A 19,691-nucleotide genomic window follows, 5' to 3' on the forward strand; every position below is an offset into this window, starting at 1 on the left:
AACTGAACTCAGATCCTCTGAAGGAGCACTATGTCTTCTAAATGGCTGGCCGTCCCCGCAGCTGGGTTTTGATATTCTCAGTAGCACTGTGCAAACTGAAAGGTCTCTTTCACTCTCTTTATTCCCACTCTTGGTTTTATTAAGCAATAAACTGTGAAGCAGGAAGTGTTTATTGATTCTTACATAAAAAACACACGGATGATAATTAAACTTTGCGTGTGCTGCTAACAGGACCGACCACTAACTCTTATGTCCTTCCACTCAGAAACACGTTGTGTGTGTGTGTGTGTGTGTGTGTGTGTGTGTGTGTGTAGTATGCATACCCATGTTTTCATTTTCAATGCATCAAACACAGAGACAGAAGACAGCTTGGAGGCCAACCCACAAGGACTTAAATTCTGGGCAAGCCATTACATGTTTAAATCCCAGCTTCCTTTCTGCGCAGCGAGACTCGGGACTCAGGAACCGCCTCTGAGGACGTCACAAAGCTTGAAGGAGGCAGCCAAGCCACTGAGCCGTGTGGCTTGCCAGAGGGAGCAGTGGAGAGATTACCTCCCTCTTTGTCATACAATGAACACATGTATTGTAACGACACATGGGATGATATCATGCTGTAACACGTGCTTCTGATCTGCCTGTTCACCGAGTAGAAGGCTGTGAGACCCTTTCCCTCAAGAACTTCATCTCAAAGCCATGGCATATTCTACTTCATGGCTGCTTTGTAATTTACTCACTGGTTAGGACCTTCATTTTCTTTCTTTCTTTTTTTTTTTTTTTATTTAAACAAATTCTTTCTTGTTGAAGGTCCAACAGAGTAGACAACACAGAAGTAGACTCACGTCTTGCGTAATAGCTTATTTCCTTAGACAGAGACAAACAGTACGGTATTCATTCACAGTTACTAGTGCAGAGTGGTTCTTCTAGGCCTGGAGTGTACCCCAGTTGATGAAGTGTTTGCCTAGAGCGAATGTTCTTCACATTCCTTGGGGTTACGGATGGCACCAAGCAGGTGACAAGTGTTGCTGACTTTAGATGCCAGATCACTAAAAGTTTGTCGTGTCTGTTACAACTTGTGAGTTGGTTTTGGCTTCTGTATCCTGCCGACCGTCAAACAGTTTGATGGCTCAAGCTTTGTGGAACGTTCTGCTCCCTGTGGAGTGGCTAGGCTGAGGAGATAAAGAGAAAATATGGCAGTCTTTCCTTAGCTCAGCTCTTAGCCCAGCTCCCATCCCTGGCCTTGGTGTCTAGTGGCCTTTCTAGGACGTGTGCCAGGCTCCCGGTGACATTAATGGTGGACCATAAACTTCACGTGTTCTCTGGGTCAGAGCTTGTGGCTGGCCTCAGCAAAGGCTGATTTCCATCAGCTGCTGCTGGTACCCAGGGGGTAATTCCTGGGCCTTTCGTGTGTCCTCTTAGGAGAGCTCAGCGGAGGACCTTCTGAAGTTAACGTCGAAGAGCTTACCTGACCTGACTAGTTCAGTGGAGGACATGTCCTCCTGGACGGACAATGAAGACCAGGAGGCAGCCGGGGAAGATGAAGAGGGGTCGGGCTCAGCTGCTGTCCGGGTCACGGTAAGTGAGCCTCTGGCTGCTTCCAGCGCTCGCTAGGATGATGCTTTTCTGAAGACGCTGGTGACAGAATCCGAGAAGAATGCGGCGCCTTCCTTTTTATATTTCTCTCAGAACATTCTGGAAACTTCTGAAAGGGATTTGCATTTCATTTAAGAAAATTGAGACCGGAAACCACAGGCTGTTGGGTTCTGTGCATAAATATCACTCTCTAGAACGCACTTTCACGTGCATGAAGACACTCTCGCTACCTTCTTAAGGATGCTTGAAAACAAGTGAGGGCCTTGGTACAGGCGTCCAAACTTCTACTTGAAAGTGGAAGGGAAACCACATAGGCAAATTAGTGGTAGAGTACATCACTGAGCTGGCGTGGTCATCGGGTAGCTTACAACGCTTCTCTGCACGAGGGATCCGCTCTGCTACCCACCGACACACGCAGGAAGGTGTCCTACTACAAGGAAGCGATGTGGGTTCCTGGTCTCTTTCTCTCTCTCGCTGGTCCGCTCTTGCACCAACCTTATTTCTGCAACTCAGAACCCTGCATTCCTGTCTCTGGGCCTTGAACTTATGTAGCATGGCTAAGCTTTGGAAAACGAGTTCTTTCCACCCCTGAGGACTTCAAACGCAAAGCAAACACCTGCATTCTTCAACACTGTTCCTAGAAAATGCTGGTACTTTTGAGGGAAGAAGGGGAAAATTGTTTTTCTGTCAGAGGCCAGCTTTCTCAGAAGGCCCCACCCAGGCAAGTGGGTGAGCCTGCCGTGAAGGACCAGGGTGGAAAGGGGCAGGTTAAGCAACCCTGTGGCTGTTCCTTTCTCTACGCAGAACGGTGTCTTCCCGTGGCTTCCCTTTGGCTTTCAGCAAGAGTGGAAACTGAACTAATTTTCACAGCCTTCACGTCCCCTCTGCCTGCCTGTCAGACCTCTCCTTGCACCAAGCTCACTACTAATTCTAAGCAGCTGCTTCACTTTCCCATATCCCTGCATGGTGGCTTCCTGTTTTCCGGCTTCAGGACCTTTGCAGATGCTCTTCTTTCTGTGGAGGCCTGTGTGTGGCTGGGGCTCATCTTAAGACCCTGTAATCTGACTTCCTCAGATGAACTAAGCATACTGTATTGACCCTCCTAGCTCACACTAGCTGTCCATGTGCATCCTCTGAACTGCTGGCCCCAGGTTTGCTCACTGTTTCTCCCAAGGCGTCGTCAGCTGCATGAGGCAAGGGATCCTCACAACTGGTCTGGCATACCTGTAGACCTTGTATCTTGTTTCTGAGCTCTGAAACATTAAATAAAGCTTTAGGTGGGAATCTGGGGGTGTGGCTCCACTGGTAGGCTGCTTGCCTATCGTGTGTAAAGCCCTCAATTGGATCCCCAGAACCACATAAACCAGGCACCTGTGCCCCACACACACCTATTATCTCAGCGCTTAGGTCATCAGTTCAAGGTCATCCTGGAGCATATGGTGAATTTGAGGCTAGCCTGGGCTACCTGAGACCCTTCTCAAAAACAACATGAGATAAATTACAGCACCAGGGAAAGCCCAAATCCTGCTGGCAGGCTCCATGGCACAACAAAGGACTGAGTACCCGACACTCTGTGTAAGAAAAAAATTAAAGCAAGATTTAGCTAGTTTTATCTACCATTAAGTTGTATGTTTGTTCCCACAGCTGACTCCAGCACAGAAGCCTCACAGGGCCTTCATATAACATTTGGTGTCACTGGCGGCAGGGATGGGTATAAGCATGGAACCCGAGAATCCCACACCTTGTCTCTGTCCAGTGCTCCCACCCTCAAACCCCAGGTTTCTCTCCCCAACCCCCTCTGTGTGCCCCTCCCTGCTGTGCACTCCCCTTCCCCCTTGTTATTATAGTGTATAGGGAATAGCGTATATGGCCGTCCAGCTGGGAGACTTTCCAGCCCAGCTCCACGCTGACCAGTTTGAACTGTATGCTTTCATCTAGACAACTTCCCCCACACTCTCTCCTCCCAGGTCCACAGTCTAGACATCAGCCCCTGCTTATCAGGTACCCAGGGGCATCTCAGCCAGCTTTATGGGGACCCAGCGGGCTCACAGCCTAGGAAACACGGGAGGGCTTGCCAACGCTGCACACATTGCCTTCAGATAAAGCCCAGCCACTGTGACCTCGGTGTGGGAGGTCACAGTTATACTGACTCCCTTAAATATTCTCGGTTATATTTCCTCACAGAAAGCTCCAAGGAATTATTTTTGAAATTTTTATAGTAAATATTGCTCTGATAAGTGAACTATTATTTATATTCAATATATTATGTTATATATTTTTAAATTATTATTTAACATTGCAATGTCCATAGATGTGTGCTTATAAATGTATTATGATTTAAATCACTGTATGTGATTTATATGGATTTTTCTGATTATCAAGATAGGATTTCATTGTATAGCTCGTAATAGCAGATATTCCAAAAATATGGGCATGTCATATTCAATTCACACCTCTCCTGTGCATAGTATTTAATTTAGTTTAGTTTTCAAGATTGGCTCACACTATGTAAACTCATCCCTGGGCTGGCCTTAAACTCACCTGGATCCTCTCCCCTTTGCCTCTGACTGCTGGGATTAAGGCCTGCACGACCAGGCCCAGCTTCACGTACAGTTTTTAAACATGATGAAGAAATCAATACGGGGTATATTTACCTACACAGGTCCGCACATGTTTTTATGATCGTTTCTTAAATAGCTCATAGCAGATATTGCCAAATCACAGGCTTTTCCATAGCCACAACACACACATTAAGAAAAATGTAACCGGAGATGGGGCTGGCGGTGCTCTGGCATATGCTGAGAGCTGTGGAAAAGAAAGCATGGGTGGAGAAGAGCCAGGACGGCTTTGCCTTGAGGCACAGCACTTGTGGTCTCCTTGTGGGTTATTCTAGCTCAGTTGTCTTTCAGGGACCAGAAGTCATGCAGGAAGACACACACACACACACACACACACACACACACACACACACACACCTCTCCCTCTCCTCCCTCCCCCCCCCACCCACTTTGGGAGCATCCGCAGTCATCTTTCTATGGGCCTACTGAGCCCAGCCCCCAAGCACTTGATACATGTATCATTTATTTTATTGGCTGCTTATGTCTCTAGGGAAGGAGAGAAAGGCAACTTTTCCCTTATTTTTAAGCCAGGGGTAGAGCCCCTGAGGTTTCCTCTGTGCAACAAGGAACCTTGTAGTCAGCACTCGGTACTTATTTCTTGATCATAAACTGCTTAGCAGACTCATACAGCAGTGTGAGCAGGATCTGGGACCTTGTTACAAATACACATCCCAGGGGCCAGCATTAATCAGGCACTCCACCATGAAGCTGGCCAGCCCCCCAGGAACCCCGTGTAAAACTCCCACTGCTTTAGACTTCGGCTGAGGTGTCAGAACCTCTGCCACACAGCTCTCCAGTGACATGAGGACACGCCCTTGTTGCTATGACGACTATTATATTAGTAGAAGTAATTACAGCTCATCTGGAAAAGGAGATCTAGAAGTAGAGGAAGTCCAGGCTTGAGCCTTCCAATAGAGTGGCTCCTCCTGGAATCAAGGGAAAAGGAAGAGTATCCGCAGGTCAGGGCTTGGGCGAAGTGGTCACTCGTCTATAATGGAGAACTTGTCTCCGTGTGTGTGTGTGTGTGTGTGTGTGTGTGTGTGTGTGTGTGTGTGTGTGTGTGTGTGTGTGTGTGTGTGTGTGTGCTAACGGCAAAAGTTTTAATGCAAGCAATCTCTGTCTCAGCTCAGCTGGGAGGGTTCTATTCAGCCTGTTGATCAGGAAGCCTGTGTCTGGCTTTCCTTGGCGTCCAGGGAGTTGGTTCTAATGTTTCTGGGATGGTACGTTTGGAAGATCTTAGAGATCACTGGGCTGCTCAGGACTTGAGAAGAATAAAAAACCTTGCCTAGCAAAAAAGAGTGGAGAGCAGAGTTGGGCCTGACGACCTGTGAGTCCGACGCAGGTCTTTGACTCCTTTTGTTAGTTGGACAGCCACAGGGATGAGATCCTAAGATTCTGTGTCCTAGGTAATTGTTTCTCTGCCAAGAAAGGATTGGGCCACTCTTATTTGCTTGCGCTGGATATCCGGGGAGAGGCTGCTCCCCATGTCCCTGACATGTCTGGACATGGAGAACTTACCGGAACATCTCAAAGTGTCATTCCCCATTGACTCTGGTTGCCCTAGCTGACAAACCGTTTCATCTTTGGGACACAAGCTGGAGTTCTTTCTGGATGAGTCTGGAGTCTGTACAGAGAATGGTGAGCACCGTGTGCACGAGGCTGAACTTAGTACCATTAAAACATGTTGCTGAACTGGAAATCAGATCTTCACAGAATAGGTCTGGAACCGTGGGAAAACTCAGTCCAGGCTCTCTGAGTTCCTATAACGGAAGGCAATGTCCTCTCCCTGCAGCCTCAAGGGTCATATTAAAGATTTGGCTCTCCCATGGGCAGCAGCAGGAGGTGTTCTGGTCTCTGAATCCCTCTGAACCCGTGGCACCTGTGGTTAATGTTTAGCAACTCCCACCCAGCTCTTCTTCCTGGGTGTCCACTTCCTCTTGCTTTGGGATTCACCTCTTCTAGGAAGTCTTTCAAGGCACACAAGTCATGGCTGCCTGGAACTCTGGCATGCTGTATGCCCACATAATCTTTCACGAGCCTTACTGTGGATTATATATGGATTATCACGACACACTTATTCATGCGTGGGACAGTTTTCTTAGTGTCTCTCTTTAGTGGTAGATCTGGGAAGTGTCTGGGCTGGGTTTGTCCTTTGTCCATCTTGCATGTTCACTTTAGGCCTTCCACAGGTAGAGAGGACCTGGATGGGTGGAGAGACGGCAGTCCCATGGCCAGTCTCACATGATAGCAGGAGTTCTAACAACGCCCTCTGCAAACCTCTAACCAACAAACAAACAACTGGTCAACCCCACTGGCTTTGCCTTCTTCCCCCACCACCTATGAATTTAAATGGACAACGGTACAGTGAACATTTGTTTGTTTGTGTCCTGAGACTAGAATATTTTTCTCTGTTCTGGGAATTTCTTCCTGGAACAAGATTGTAGGTGAAAATGGAAATCATTCGAGCATACCTTCCTTTAAAAGAGGTAGTGCTCGGTAACAAATAAATAGGGGCCTTTCTTTCTGTTTGGTTGAGAGTAGAGGAAGCAGGTAGATGATATAGGACCTCATTTTTAACAAATCAACTGTAGTGACAAAGGATTAAATATCTCAACAGGAATGGGTATAGGACAAGTGACATGTGGACAGAAACATGGCACCAGGGTAAGAGCCCAAACTCACAGAGGTAGAGGACACGGACTCAGATAAAGAGAACGGTAACATGGCAGACCTCTGAGGAACCCGGAGATGAGCTGAGCTTCTCATGTTTTAGGCTAGAAATCCTTGATGAGAGAGGCCACTGAGATCCACGGATAACAAGCTTGACCCCTGACCCTGCCTTTCACACACCCCCAGCTCAGGCAGCCATGAGGGAAAACAAAAGTGGTACACCAAGGGTTCGAATACTCTACAGACACGCAGGCGTGATACAGAGAGGTCATTGCCCCTGCAGGAGGGTGTGGCTTATAGGAGGTTGGATTCAGGTCTCCGAGTGCAAGGTGGGGTCCAGGAGTCTGGGCTTTTTGAAACCCCCGTGGGCCTCTGGTACTCAGCAAGACTGTAGAAAGCAGAAAGAACAGGACTCTACCAATCACCCAGTAGGCTAGTAGGAGCTCCCCACCCCAGCACCTCCCTGGGCAGGGCACAGCCTCGAGGCAAGGAGAGATTTTATACTCAAACTGCCCCATTCCTTCCTTTAGGGGTCAGGAAGTAGGGATGTTCGCTGTGCACGTGGGAAACTTGGAAGCCTAGGGTCCTTCAGGGCTCGCACATTGTGTTCTCGCCTTTCCGTGTACCTCTTCCTGCAGATAAACTGGTGCTGTGCTTGTGGAAGGTCCCACACCAGCTCCCACATGAGTGGACGCACAGCTACCCCAGACTGTGTATTTTTCTCTCCTCTGTCCCCAGCTATGTCCCTGCCTTTCCTTGCAATCCTGGACTTTTCCCTGGTGGGTCTCGCTTTCCTTACACATTTCAGGCTGTGCTTCCACTGGCAGGGAGCATGGCTAAGAGGCTGCGTGAAGCTCAAGGCATCATGCAGAACTGCCAGTGCAGGATAAGGATAAGGAGGCTGCCATTAACACTGGCCTAAGAAACTGAGATTTAAATCTGGGGGTGGCTTTGATTTGGTTTGGTTTCATACTTAAGGAGATGAAGCGATTTGTGGAGGAGAACAGAGATAAGAATAATTATTTGCCCAGGAAAGCCGCTGAGGTTTGAATTAGACTTAACTCTTGTAGCAACATTTGCAGGAACTTGCTGCAACTTGCTGCCTGGCTCCGTGCCTCCTTCCCCTGTCTGTGCAGTTTGCAGTTCCCAGGGAAGTAAACATCTGGGCTGTTGCATAGAAAAAGTAAATGGGAGCCCTGTAAACGGGGGCTTACAATAAAGGGGTCTCCAAAGGGGAGTGGATGCAATTGAAGGGAGGCCCCTGATTTCTGGGGTGTGGAAGGAGAATATTAGGGTGATTATAGAATGCATCTCACTTTATTGAGTATTATATTTGGGGTTTTGTTGTGCGGGTGGGATTTATTTTGTTTTGATGTTTTGAGACAGGACCTCACTATGTAGCCCTGGCTGTTCTGGGACTTGCTGTGTAGATCAGACTCTGCCTCCCAAGTCCTGGGATTAAAGGCGTGCACCACTATGCTCAGCCTTCAATTTACTTTATTTTTGGAAATTTTTCTTTACATTCTATTTGTGTATGTGTGTGTGTGTGAAGTACTGTTAAAGAAACTTCATCTGTATACAGTCAGCTCTTTATTACTTATCACATACTAATATATAAAGTAGTATAATAGACCATGTACTATATGACTTATTACATACTAATATATAAAGTGACATAGTGGGCCACTAGAGCATGCAATATATATTATTTATTACATACTAATATATAAAGTAACATAATGGACCACTAGAGCATTACTATATTGTACTCATTGCATACTAATATATAAAGTAATATAATAGACCACGTACTATATATTACTTATTACATACTAATATATCAAATAACATAATGGGCCACTAGAGCAGTAATACAGTGCCCTTGCCCTTCTGTTAATGTCTTTTGTGAAAATTACATTGTAAATGTTGTGCGATTTTTATCCCTCGATAAGTGGCTTCCTGTCTTCGCGTGTCTAGTACTTTGTTCTAAAGACACCCTTCACTGTTGTCCTTAATTACACACCTTTTTACCATCAGTGCCACTCCCTGCTCTCTTAATTAGGGTCTGCTGAATTTAAGCCCCCTGGGGATTAAAGTGTATGTCCATATATCGCAAGGTAAATGGGACTATAGAGAGTAAAAAAGGAAAAATCAGGGCGGGGTGGTTCTGAAATAGAAAATGTTTTCTGCTGTAGGCAAAGCAGTAGCAATCAATAGAAGTGGAAGCAAAGGACAACGTGACTCACTGGAGCTTCGAGAGGCCCTTGAAATGTGTTTGAATTCATACCGCCATAGTCGGATCTTATCCCAAGACAAGAGGTCCGCTCTAAGCCTCCCTTCCACTCACTGTGATGGCTTAAGAAAGTCTTGGGCCAGCAAGATGGCTCAGTGAGTAAAGGGCCTTGCTGCCACCCTGGTACTCCCACGGTGGAAAGAAGTGAGTCTGCGGGCTGTTTCCCAGCATCCACCTGTGCGCAGGTGTGCAGGCATCACACATGCAGCTCACAAAATAAATCTGTGCAACAAAAATATCCTTCGGGTGACCAAATCACCGTTGACGGTGCTCGGATGCCTTAGGTGAATGATAACTGGTCCTGGAGACACACACTTTAACAAAAGCATTTCTGGGCACCAAGAGGTAGAACGGGCTTTCTCTATTCCAGCCCCATCTTATGCAACAGGGAGCACAAAGCCTGGGAAATCAAAACAAAAGCAAAATAGAAGAGGTCGGAGTTCTGCTGTGGAATTCAGGGCAGAAATTTCTCAAAGAAACAAAGAGGCTCTGGACCAATAGAGTTCTCCCACCCCACCCCCTGGTGGCCTGTAAGCCTGCCTTGTCTTGTGTTTGCTTTGTTGGCTTGTTTTTCTTGCCTTGCTGTTTACATAAGTGGTAGTTTAGCTCCCTAGGTGACATTTGCAGAGAAAGAAGACCCTGGTCCTTGGACCATATTTTACTTAAAGTGCCCAGCCTTCTATCTCTTGCCTACCAAGACTCTACAGTTCCCTTCTTGGGAGATCTTATTCTTTTCACTCAAGCCTTTCATCACCTCTGCCTTCTCTGGTTCCTCATTTTGAGCGTTTTCTTGGCCTTTCAGCACTCAGGGTCAGGAAGTCAACCTCTGATTCATGGCTTGCAGCAAAGTGCTTGTTCGTTCTCTCTCTCTCTCTCTCTCTCTCTCTCTCTCTCTCTCTCTCTCTCTCATATGTTTGAAATTATGTCTTTGTTTCCCCTGAAAGATAGCTATTTTCTTAATAAATATTTGTGGCATTATCTTTTGCCCATGTTCTTGCCCCACCAGCGGTCTTAGCTCCCTGGGCAGACATCTCTAATTCTTCATAACATTCCTCCCACCGATACTATGTCCAGACCCAGACATTTATCACATGGCCTTGCAGGTGCCCACAGCCAAGCCAACGTATGAGTCAGCCTGCTCTGCAGCCAGCTCCCCATCCCCATCAGCACAGTGAACATTTTTCTAGAGTGTTCCTCTCCTCTTACAGCGTTTATCATAGCCCAGCATGAATTACTGTTATTTCTGTACATTTAAAAATCTCCCCTGCTGAGTGAGAAATAAGATATATGGAACCATATGCTATATTGAGAGACAGATGCAACTTTTGTTTTGGGGGATGCTTGTTTGTTGTCTTGTTTTTGGTTTTGGTTTTTGAAACAGGGTCTCAGGTTGTAGCTCTGGCTGTCCCGGAACTCATTATATAGACCAGGCTGGCCTCAAACTCACGGAGACCTCTGCCCTCTGAGAGCTGGAATTAAAGGTATATGCCACCATGCCCAGCATGACACAAAAGGTTTTCATGGTAGGTGGAATAGTATTTGATTATTTCATGGGATTTCCACAAAGTCACCCACAGAAATGGGTGGCGTTCCAGCGTAAAAGCACAGCACACAGTGTTCAAAGAGTAACACGAAGTCAACTGAGCCAGATGCTCGGGCTGGGCCTTTAACCAGACTAAGGAACTAGGACTTCTTTTATGAGAATTGTAGCTGGCTTTGTAGTTGAGTGACAGACACAGTTTCCTTGTTGGGATCCTTGGGCATTGAGGGAGAGGAAAAATTTGGAGGTAGGCAGATAGGTGTGGAGCTCTTTGGTGGTCCTGCTGAGAAGTAACAAGAGCCCATGCCAAGAAACCAGGAAGGTAGAGACTGAAGCCAGGAAAGGTGGTCAGTGGGAGGAGCGAGCCTGCCATGTGAGTGGCTGAGTTCTTAATGCAGCGGTCCCTTGGAGAGAGAGAGAGAGAGAGAGGGAGGATGGAGTTTCCTTTCCTTGGTTGATGCTGCTTCTGAAGGCAGGGCCCCTCCCGAATGGTTTTGTAAACAGGGTCCTGTTCGCCTTTGACCCCTCCAGTCGTGGCCTCTTTCTCATTGGCTGCTTCCTATCCTTGAATGACTACTCTCAACTGCTCCATACTCCCTCCTGGGGACTCCCCTGTGAACCCTCCACCTCCCAAGAAACTCCAGGCTACCTCTCCTTCCTTTGTCCCTAAGCCATTTTCTTTCCTTTCGTCACCACCAGGGTTAACATAAGGGACCAAGAAGGGTCCTCTCCATTCTTTCCAACATGCTTGTTGGTAAAGCAGCCTGGCCTGACACCAACCGTCACGTTGCCGAAAAGCCCCCTAATGCATAGCAAGCACCCCTCTTTAAGATGCACAGACTCGGTTATTTCACGTGGCTCTCCTTGGTGCTGTTTTCAAATGGTAAAAGCAGGCGGTGTAGATGAGTCCTTGGCTATCTCTACTCATCGCTTCCTGCCTCTACTTGCCGAGGCACGTTTCCGACAGATGCTCAAGTTTCTTTACAACTTTAGGTGAAGAGATGGGGGAGGGGAGCAGAGTATGACTAGGCCTTGAGATGAAGGGTCAGCAATGATGAAGGCCACGTGGCTGCTGCTTCCAGCTTTGATGACCAGTCTCTGTTCCTCAGCTCTGCCCTTGTAGTGTTAAAGCAACCATGGGCAGTAAGCAAGCCAAAGGTCTTGCCAGTGCTCCGAGAAACCAAGGATCCAGTGTTGAACAACGTTCAGCCTCCAGCAGAAGTTTGAGCCCCTCCGTGGGTGATAGTTGATGGGCTGGTGCCTGCCTCTCCTGCTGTTTCCTGTGGGCTCTGCCAAGCACATCTATAGTTTCTTGTCAGATTCATAAAGATACGCCTTTAGGACTATGAGGCCTAAGTAAGCCATGTGAACTCGGAACTCCCAGAAACAAAGAATTCAGAGCTCATGTTGATCAGCTGAAGACCCTCAGGATACTATGTGTAGAACTTAACAGTAAACCAGAGCCAACCACAATGATGCTCTTCTCTTTACCTAAGCCTTCCTGGGATCATGGCCAGTCAGAACAAGTTTTGTCTAGTATCACAATCCAAGGGAGTGTTTTACATGAACCCATACTGCTGGCTTAGAGACCTTTCACAGCTTCATCCACAATTTTCCTGCCACACCTCCTGCTTGCCCCTCCCACACCCCCTGCCTGCCCCTCCCACATCCTTGCTTGCCCCTCCCACATCTCCTGCTTGCCCCTCCCACATCTCCTGCTTGCCCCTCCCACACCTCCTGCTTGCCCCCCTCACAGGCCATTTGCTGATATATTGGTTTTCTTTGTTTACTTACTTTGCAATGCTAAGGATTGAATCCAGGGCCCATCTTCTGCCTAGTCTATTCTTTCTTTTCTTATCTTTTCTTAATTCAGCCCTTCTATCATACTTTTTGACCTTCTTGAGATTTTTCTGTGTATATATAACAGAGAGAGAGAGAGAGAGAGAAACAGACTCACACTGTTCTATTGTTCTGAGTAAAGCTATCTCCGTTGTGCTGTCAGGGATCTGTCAGGCCAGAGCTGCCCACCAGCTCCAGCTGAGGAGTGACCCTTAGTGACCCCCTTCTCTTCCCAGTCTGTAAATCTAGAGAAGAGCTCTAGACCCCATGGCTTTCTCACCCACCAGGTCCTAGGGACACTGCAGGCCGTGAGCAGAGCTTTTTTGGTTGAGTATGTTGCATGCTTGTCTGTCACCGTTTGAATTCTGCACTAAGGGACGTGCAAGTCCTCCTGCCATCCACACACTCACATTTGTACTTAAAGAATTCAGTGTCCCTGAGGATACTCCTCTTTTCGAGCAGGTCACGCAGAGGCTAATGACTGATGACATTCCAGGGGTCCGAAAGGTATATCACAACAGCTTTCTGTGGGACCAAGAAACTTCCTTAATTTGTATGTATAAAATCATCTAAATAATGCCCAACACAATCCTTCAAACCCCTTTAGACTTTCCAGTGTGGTGTGGGAGAAAGGGGGTGATGAATGGGTGGAAACTGCAAACAGGCTCAGACAGAACAAGGGCAGTGTTATTTCACGTGCAGAGTCACAGCCTGGATGTCTCCGAGGACATCGGCCCCTCCCCCTGATGCCTCTGAGGGTTTCTGAGCTGTGTACACTTCCTATCCTCTGCATGGACCAAAGCACGCAGAGATAACAAATTGGTCTCTCCATGCCTACTGCTTTTCTCTTTAGTCCCAAGCTATTCTCTTGGGAAAGCAGCCGCCCAGCAGTGTGGCAGAGTTTGTAATCTCTGCATGCAAGTCACAGGCTCCGTGCCACTTGGTGCTGATTAAATTGTGAGTGAGTGTGTGTGATGTGTGTGTGATGTGTGTGTGTGTGTGTGCATTCATGTGTGTTTGTGTCTGTTGTGTGTCAGTGTGTATATGTGCATGCATATGTGTATTCATGTGTCTATATGTGTGTGTATGTATGTATGTATCTGTGCATGTGTTTATGTATGTGCATACATTTGTGTGTGTACATGTTTCTGATTGTGTGCATCTGTGTATGTGCATGCATTTATGTGCATGTATTGATCCATGTGTGTGCATTCATTTGTGTGTGTCTGTGTGTATATGCGTGTCTGATTGCATATGTCTGTATCTGTGTATGTGTGCCTCTGTGTGTGTATGTTTGTGCATGCACTTGTGTGTGTGTGTGTGTGTGTGTGTGTGTGTGTGTGTGTGTGTGTGTAGTTGCTCTGACTCTCTCTGTATGAATAGTTATTCATTTCTAGCCCTGGTCTCTCCCTCTCTGAAGGCCATCTGGTTCTCTTTCAGTCACTCACACATCTGCCCCAGAGATTTGGAAAAATGGGCTTCATTTAGCAGCCTAAAAGCCATCTTCCTGTGACTGAAGCATGAAAGGGAGTCACATTGCTCTGTCCTGTGGAGCCTGACCAGTGGGTGACCAGCCCAGCTTCCCCGGGGATGCGAGCTGAGCTGTGCTCTGTCACATCTGCAGATTCCTTTTGCTTTTTTTTTCCTTCTTTTTTTCTAAGTGTTGGGAACAGTAAAACGCCCAGTGTGGACTAAGCGTGACCATTCTTCCTGAGGTTTTCCTTGGGACCAGATATGCTTGTGCAGTGGGAAAGTCAGAGATAAAGGTCATACTGTTTGTTTGTGGGGCCGCAGGAGCCAAATGTTAGATGAATCATAGTGTGTTTCAGGCGATCTCTTGAGTGCTTTGAACGGCAGCTACAGAGCACCACGAAATAACAGACATTAGCATGGGCTCCGGAGCCAACTCCCGGGTAACACTGAGTCGCTTCCTCTGCTCCCACAAATGACATCTCGGCATCCATGGACTGGCTTATTCAAAGTAATGCTTTTTAGCAGTTCCACGGTGAGGAAAACTGTCAATGCAATCATAATAACCAAGTGAGCGCCAGCTTACCTAAATCCCTTCAGGTTGTAACCTAAGAAAATTAAGAATCCATTGAAAGTTATTGCCATCTAAATTTAAACTTCCTTGACCTTTTGAGGTTTTTTGTTTTGTTTTGTTTTTAATTAATGGCCTTCCTTGTTTTCTCCTATGTCTTATTTTGCTCCATCCTAGCTAATAAGATTCTTGATGCGGTGGTCAGGGGAAAAAAAGATGAGTTTTCTAACATCTATGCACTAGATTGCTTCCCACTGAAACACTCGGGCTTCTTCAGTTCCACCGACATCGGATGTGACACCAGATCTCACGTGTTCATAACTTTCCAGTGAGATGTCAACGAGCTGATAACTGCTTCCTGTTATCGGTCCTGCACCTTGACATTTAAATGGGGGACAAACTCTAACCTATAGATGGTGTTTGTTCCAGATAAAATCTTGTTCCTGGGACTTTGTTTTTCCCAGGACGATTTCAAGAACTGTTAAAATGTCTGACATGTTCTTCTTCGTCTTGGAAGTGTTTTCTTCAGAAATCAAGCGATTTTGCTGAATTTTGACTCTCTCTAAAGGTAGCACAGCTCGGTTTTTGGCTTTCTCCGGCCTAGGGTGTAGGATTCAGTCGCAGGTCAGGGTTTTCTAGTTGTATCAGTTCCCTTCCCCTCTCTAAATCCTATAGCTCAGAAGGGCTTAGAGAGATGGACACACTACAGACTCTCATCACCCCAATGGGTCCTGAACACAGGCAACTGCAGTCTTTCATTATGGGCTTGAAGCAAGTCTGATAGCCCATGTGGAGTGAGAGACATTACCTTTCTTTTACTGCATAGTAAACAAACCTACATCTTCCTCTTGGGACACTATCTCCAATTTCTAGTCGGTTCACCCAGGGTAAAACCCAGTCTATGGCTCTGTTCACAAGCCTTACAAGAATTCAAAAGACCAGTGGAGAATTACGTCCCTTTTGGTTGGAAGAGAGGTTTAGTAATACCGTGTAAGGAAATGTTGAGGATGAAAATGTACAAGGGGGTTGGAGAAATAGCTCAGTGGTTAAATATATCCACTGCTCCTCCAGAGGTCCTGGGTTCAGTTCCCAGCACCTACATGGCAGCTAACAGCCATCTGGGGTGGATCAAGGAATCCATTGCTCTCTCCCTGCCCCAGAAGGTACCAGGCATCCATGTGGCACACTTCCTACTTACAGACAAAACACTAACATGTAAGATCAAGATAAAAATAAGTATTATTTTTTAAATGAAAATGTTGTGGACTTCTCTTAAAGCTGCCAGTAAGTGTAGAGTTGTCTGGAGTTTGTAGCCCTGTGGAATATCCTCCCAGGTGAGGCTGGCAGGAATCAGCCTGGTCTCTCATAAGATGCTTTTAGTCTGAATCCTGAAGCTCTTGTATTTGCGTTTTACACTTTGAAACCAAATTGTAAGTTTCTCTGTGTCCTGCATCCAGTGTGGACTGTGCCTCTGATGGATCCTGCATGTTCTGAGAAGCACAGATTTTCAGGCCTGGGCCATATTTTCCACACTGACAGCCACTTGGTCTTCAGTTAATGAGACTGGAAGATGGAAGGTCTCCTCCTAGCCCCACCTGCCTCATCTCAGCTGGGACTGCAGTGTCCTGAGCTGGACCTGCTCTGACTGTCCTTCAGTCCCCCCCCTCAGCGCCCCTCCCCCATCACCCTGAGGTTCTTCACCTTGCCTTGGATTTAAATATCACAAAGGTTGGACAGAATCGCTTTCTGCTCTAAGTTTTTTAGCCAGGAATCGGCTACCTCTGGAGTCTCATATCCTTGCCCTTATTTTTCTTTTCTTTTCTTTCCTTCTTTTTTTTTTTTTTTAAACCTTCTGCTTCAAATTCTTTTCTTCTTTCACAGCCCTACTTTGCCCAAATTGAGATGCCTCTTCAAATATTACTTCTGATTTTTGGTTTTCTGGTTTTCTGTCCTGTAGGGCCCGTTTTTGTGGAGAAGGAATGAATGAGCCCACTCTTTGATAAAGTAGCCATTGTTCAAATTTTTTTTTTTTTTAACATCACAATCAGTTGAGAGGCAGCCACCACCCAGGAAATAGTCCCTGTCTACCAACCTAAGGTTCTGCCCCAGAGGCGTCCTGCTGGCTCCCCCTATCCTGTTACTACCTTTGAAGTTATGGTTTCGTGCCATTCTTGGGCTGTTTCCAGTGTCAAGTAACTGTCTCTTCCCAATTTTCTCAAGAGGTGGTTTTCCAGTCATCTTCGTAACACACCTGCAAATCTACACTTTCCGAGCCCTGATATGCTTTTCCCAAAGCCTCCTCCTAAAAGCCCTTCACCTCTACTTTTGGAAAATCGCCTCATTTCTGGGTCTGGGATCCCATTCTTTCTTCTCTATTGTTTGTTTTGTTTTGTTTTGTTTTGAAAGTGCTAGAGATAGAACCCAGGACAGTGCTTCACCAGGAAACACTACCAGCCCTCCGTTAGACTCCTTAGATCTTGATTTTTCTCAAACCTAGGAATTACTGGAGTGAGTGTCCCAGGGCTTAAGATGCACTGAAGCACCTCCTCCCTCAGACTGGCACTGGAGCACCTCCTCCCTTAGATTGGCACTGGAGCACCCCAGTCCCTTAGCCCAAACTTCCTCTCACAACAATTCAGTCTGTTCTCTCAGAGCTCACCTTGTCTTCAAAGAAAATGTCCTCTTTCCGGTAGCTAATCCTCATGTCTTCTTTTGGTTTTTCTTCTCTTCTGCCACTACTCTGACGGAAGTCCACAGTGCATTTTCAGGTCATGGAATGGAAGCCTGCCTGTTCTACCTATGTGTTTCAGGAATTCACTTACAATGACCTCAGCCTTCTTAGCTTTAGGTTTATGGTAGTTGATCAGACTGTGAACCCTGAAATTATGCTATTTACTGGAAAAACCTGTTTCTCGTTGTGGTGTGGCTCAGCCTTGGTTTAATCCAAGAGCTTTCTGCTTGAATATTGTAAACAGGAGTAAATAATGTCAACTATAGGTTAAGAGGTCGAGCAAAACAACCAGTTGACAAGAAATGAGTATAGGATTATTAAGGAAAAAATAACAGAGGGTAAGAGAAGGGCAGGAGAGTGGAGGGAGAGACCCCAGAAGTAGGAGGGAGGGACATTCGGTTTGAAGGAGTTTGTTGTTATTGTTATTGTTATTGTTATTGTTATTGTTATTGTTGTTGGGGTTTTTTTGAGATTGTGTGAGAGATGGGCATTGATTGCTTCTGGGACACCAGCTGAGGAGGACGGTCAGCTGGGTGCTTTCTCTGCCTCTCTGAGCTAGCGGGCTTCACCCCAGCATCTGGCTCCCGAGTCTTCATTGTTAAAATTGAACAATTGAGGTTTTGTTAAAAAAAAACAAAACAAAACAAGCCCCACCCCCACATTCAATCCCCAAACATGGCGGCTTCTCTTTGGACTCCTCTGTCTCTACTTATTCTCGAATTAAACCTGCTAACTTTCTGTGGGCATGAGACTAAGCCGAGCCTAGAGCCTAGACCTTGCCATGCCAACGTGAGCCGTCAAATGTAGAGATACCCTGAAGCCTACCTTGAGAGGAGGAGCCTGAACTGTGTGTGTTTTGTTTTGTTCTTTCAAGGAAACCTTCCCTCCACCACCCTCGAGATCCCCATTAGGCCCCTGCTAGTACATTCACTGAGTCCTCACGTTACCCCTAGACGACTGTTACAAACTAATCTTATCCCCTTCAAAGTAAATGCAGTTATTTCCACTTCCATAACGAAAGGACAGCCTCAGACATCAGCACTCCATTAATGTATCATGGGCACAACATATGCTGTCACTCGCAGTATTTGGCACACGTTTCCTGTGTGTGTAGTTATCTATTGAGTGGGACGGGTTCCAGAACTGCCGATTAAAAGATATATATTCCTAAAGTCACATGCACACTAATGAACCTCCCTTTTGTCTGGTAGGCACCCGAGAAGCTTCTGTTTTCCTCCTTTCTATCTCAGGAGAATTGGGGGATGGGGGGTGGAGGGCACAGGAGGCCGCTGGGTCCAGCCACCTTCCAAGCCGCTTCCCTTTAAGGTAGGGCAGTGGCTCATTCCAGAGGGGCCCCTGCATTGCCTCCTTAAGCCTGGGTCTTTAGCACTGTGCGAGCTATCCAGTGACTCTGACTCACACCAAGTTTGACTTAGTCATCTCTCGCCCATAGGAATCTCCCTCAGAATCAGGCCACAGCGGACGCCTGCAACCCTCACTTTGCCCCGTGAATCTGTCCCTCAGTTCAGCCTTTCCCTGTGTGCTCAGGACCACAGATCTTCCATGCGCACCTTGAGCTAGAGGGCGGGGTCTCTATGCAAAGTGGGTTGCTGCTCAGCCTTCTCTAATCCTCATTTAGGATTTGGCATGCTGCCTCCATAAATCAGAAATCTCCCCTGTGGCCCCATATCTCAGATAGGAGCACTGAGGCTCACAAGGAGTTGGCATATATCACTACTAAAATGCCGCAACCAGGATGTGTGCCTCATAGCTGCCCCCCTTCATTCCTGCAAAACCTGAAGCTAAAGCTGCATTTTCACTAGGAGAGAATTTCACAGACTGTAGGATAGACGAAGGTCTGGAGTAGGGTCTGGAAAGTTCTATTAGATTCCAAGAGTGTAGTAGCATGGCCTTGCATTAGTAACTGCTCATGATGATAGACCCTATTCACTGCTGGGCTGAACCGAGGCCTTCCAGAAGAACAGGAGAAGCTCATTTCCTTCTAGAACAGCTACGAATGTTATTTTCAGATCAGGGTCCTTTGTTCTGCGAATTTGGGGGAGGGAATGGGCCCAGCACAAGGATTCTCTTAGCACAGGCATTTCCAGACTATTGTCTATTGACCGTTGCACAGGACTGAGGGGAGGCTCATTGTAGTCAAAAGTGCACTTTGTGCACTGCTTCCTGCTAGAACCTGCAGCTAATGTCTCCACAGCCCACTTCCTGATCACTGAGTTCCGAGCCATGTACTGTAACAAACCCATTTTCTGTTGGGGGAGGAAACGGTCCTGTGGATACAGAACCACTTTGCTTTGATTTAAATAAAGCCTGTGTTGGAGACTTAGCGCCCTGTGTGGTTTGAGAGGGCA

The 19,691-nt window shown here is 46.8% G+C and overlaps 1 protein-coding gene across 1 annotated transcript in view; it reads left to right on the forward strand.

Moving 5' to 3' along the window:
* Pdzd2 (PDZ domain containing 2) overlaps positions 1-19,691 on the forward strand; it is a 231,105-nt gene that overhangs the window by 148,058 nt on the left and 63,356 nt on the right. The window contains exon 5 of the mRNA XM_032898761.1: positions 1,417-1,572. Coding sequence (XP_032754652.1) covers positions 1,417-1,572 — 156 coding nt within the window. The remainder of the gene's footprint in view (positions 1-1,416; positions 1,573-19,691) is intronic.

Source organism: Rattus rattus, chromosome 3 (assembly GCF_011064425.1).
Source record: "Rattus rattus isolate New Zealand chromosome 3, Rrattus_CSIRO_v1, whole genome shotgun sequence".
In the NCBI taxonomy this organism is placed as follows: Eukaryota; Metazoa; Chordata; class Mammalia; order Rodentia; family Muridae; genus Rattus; species Rattus rattus.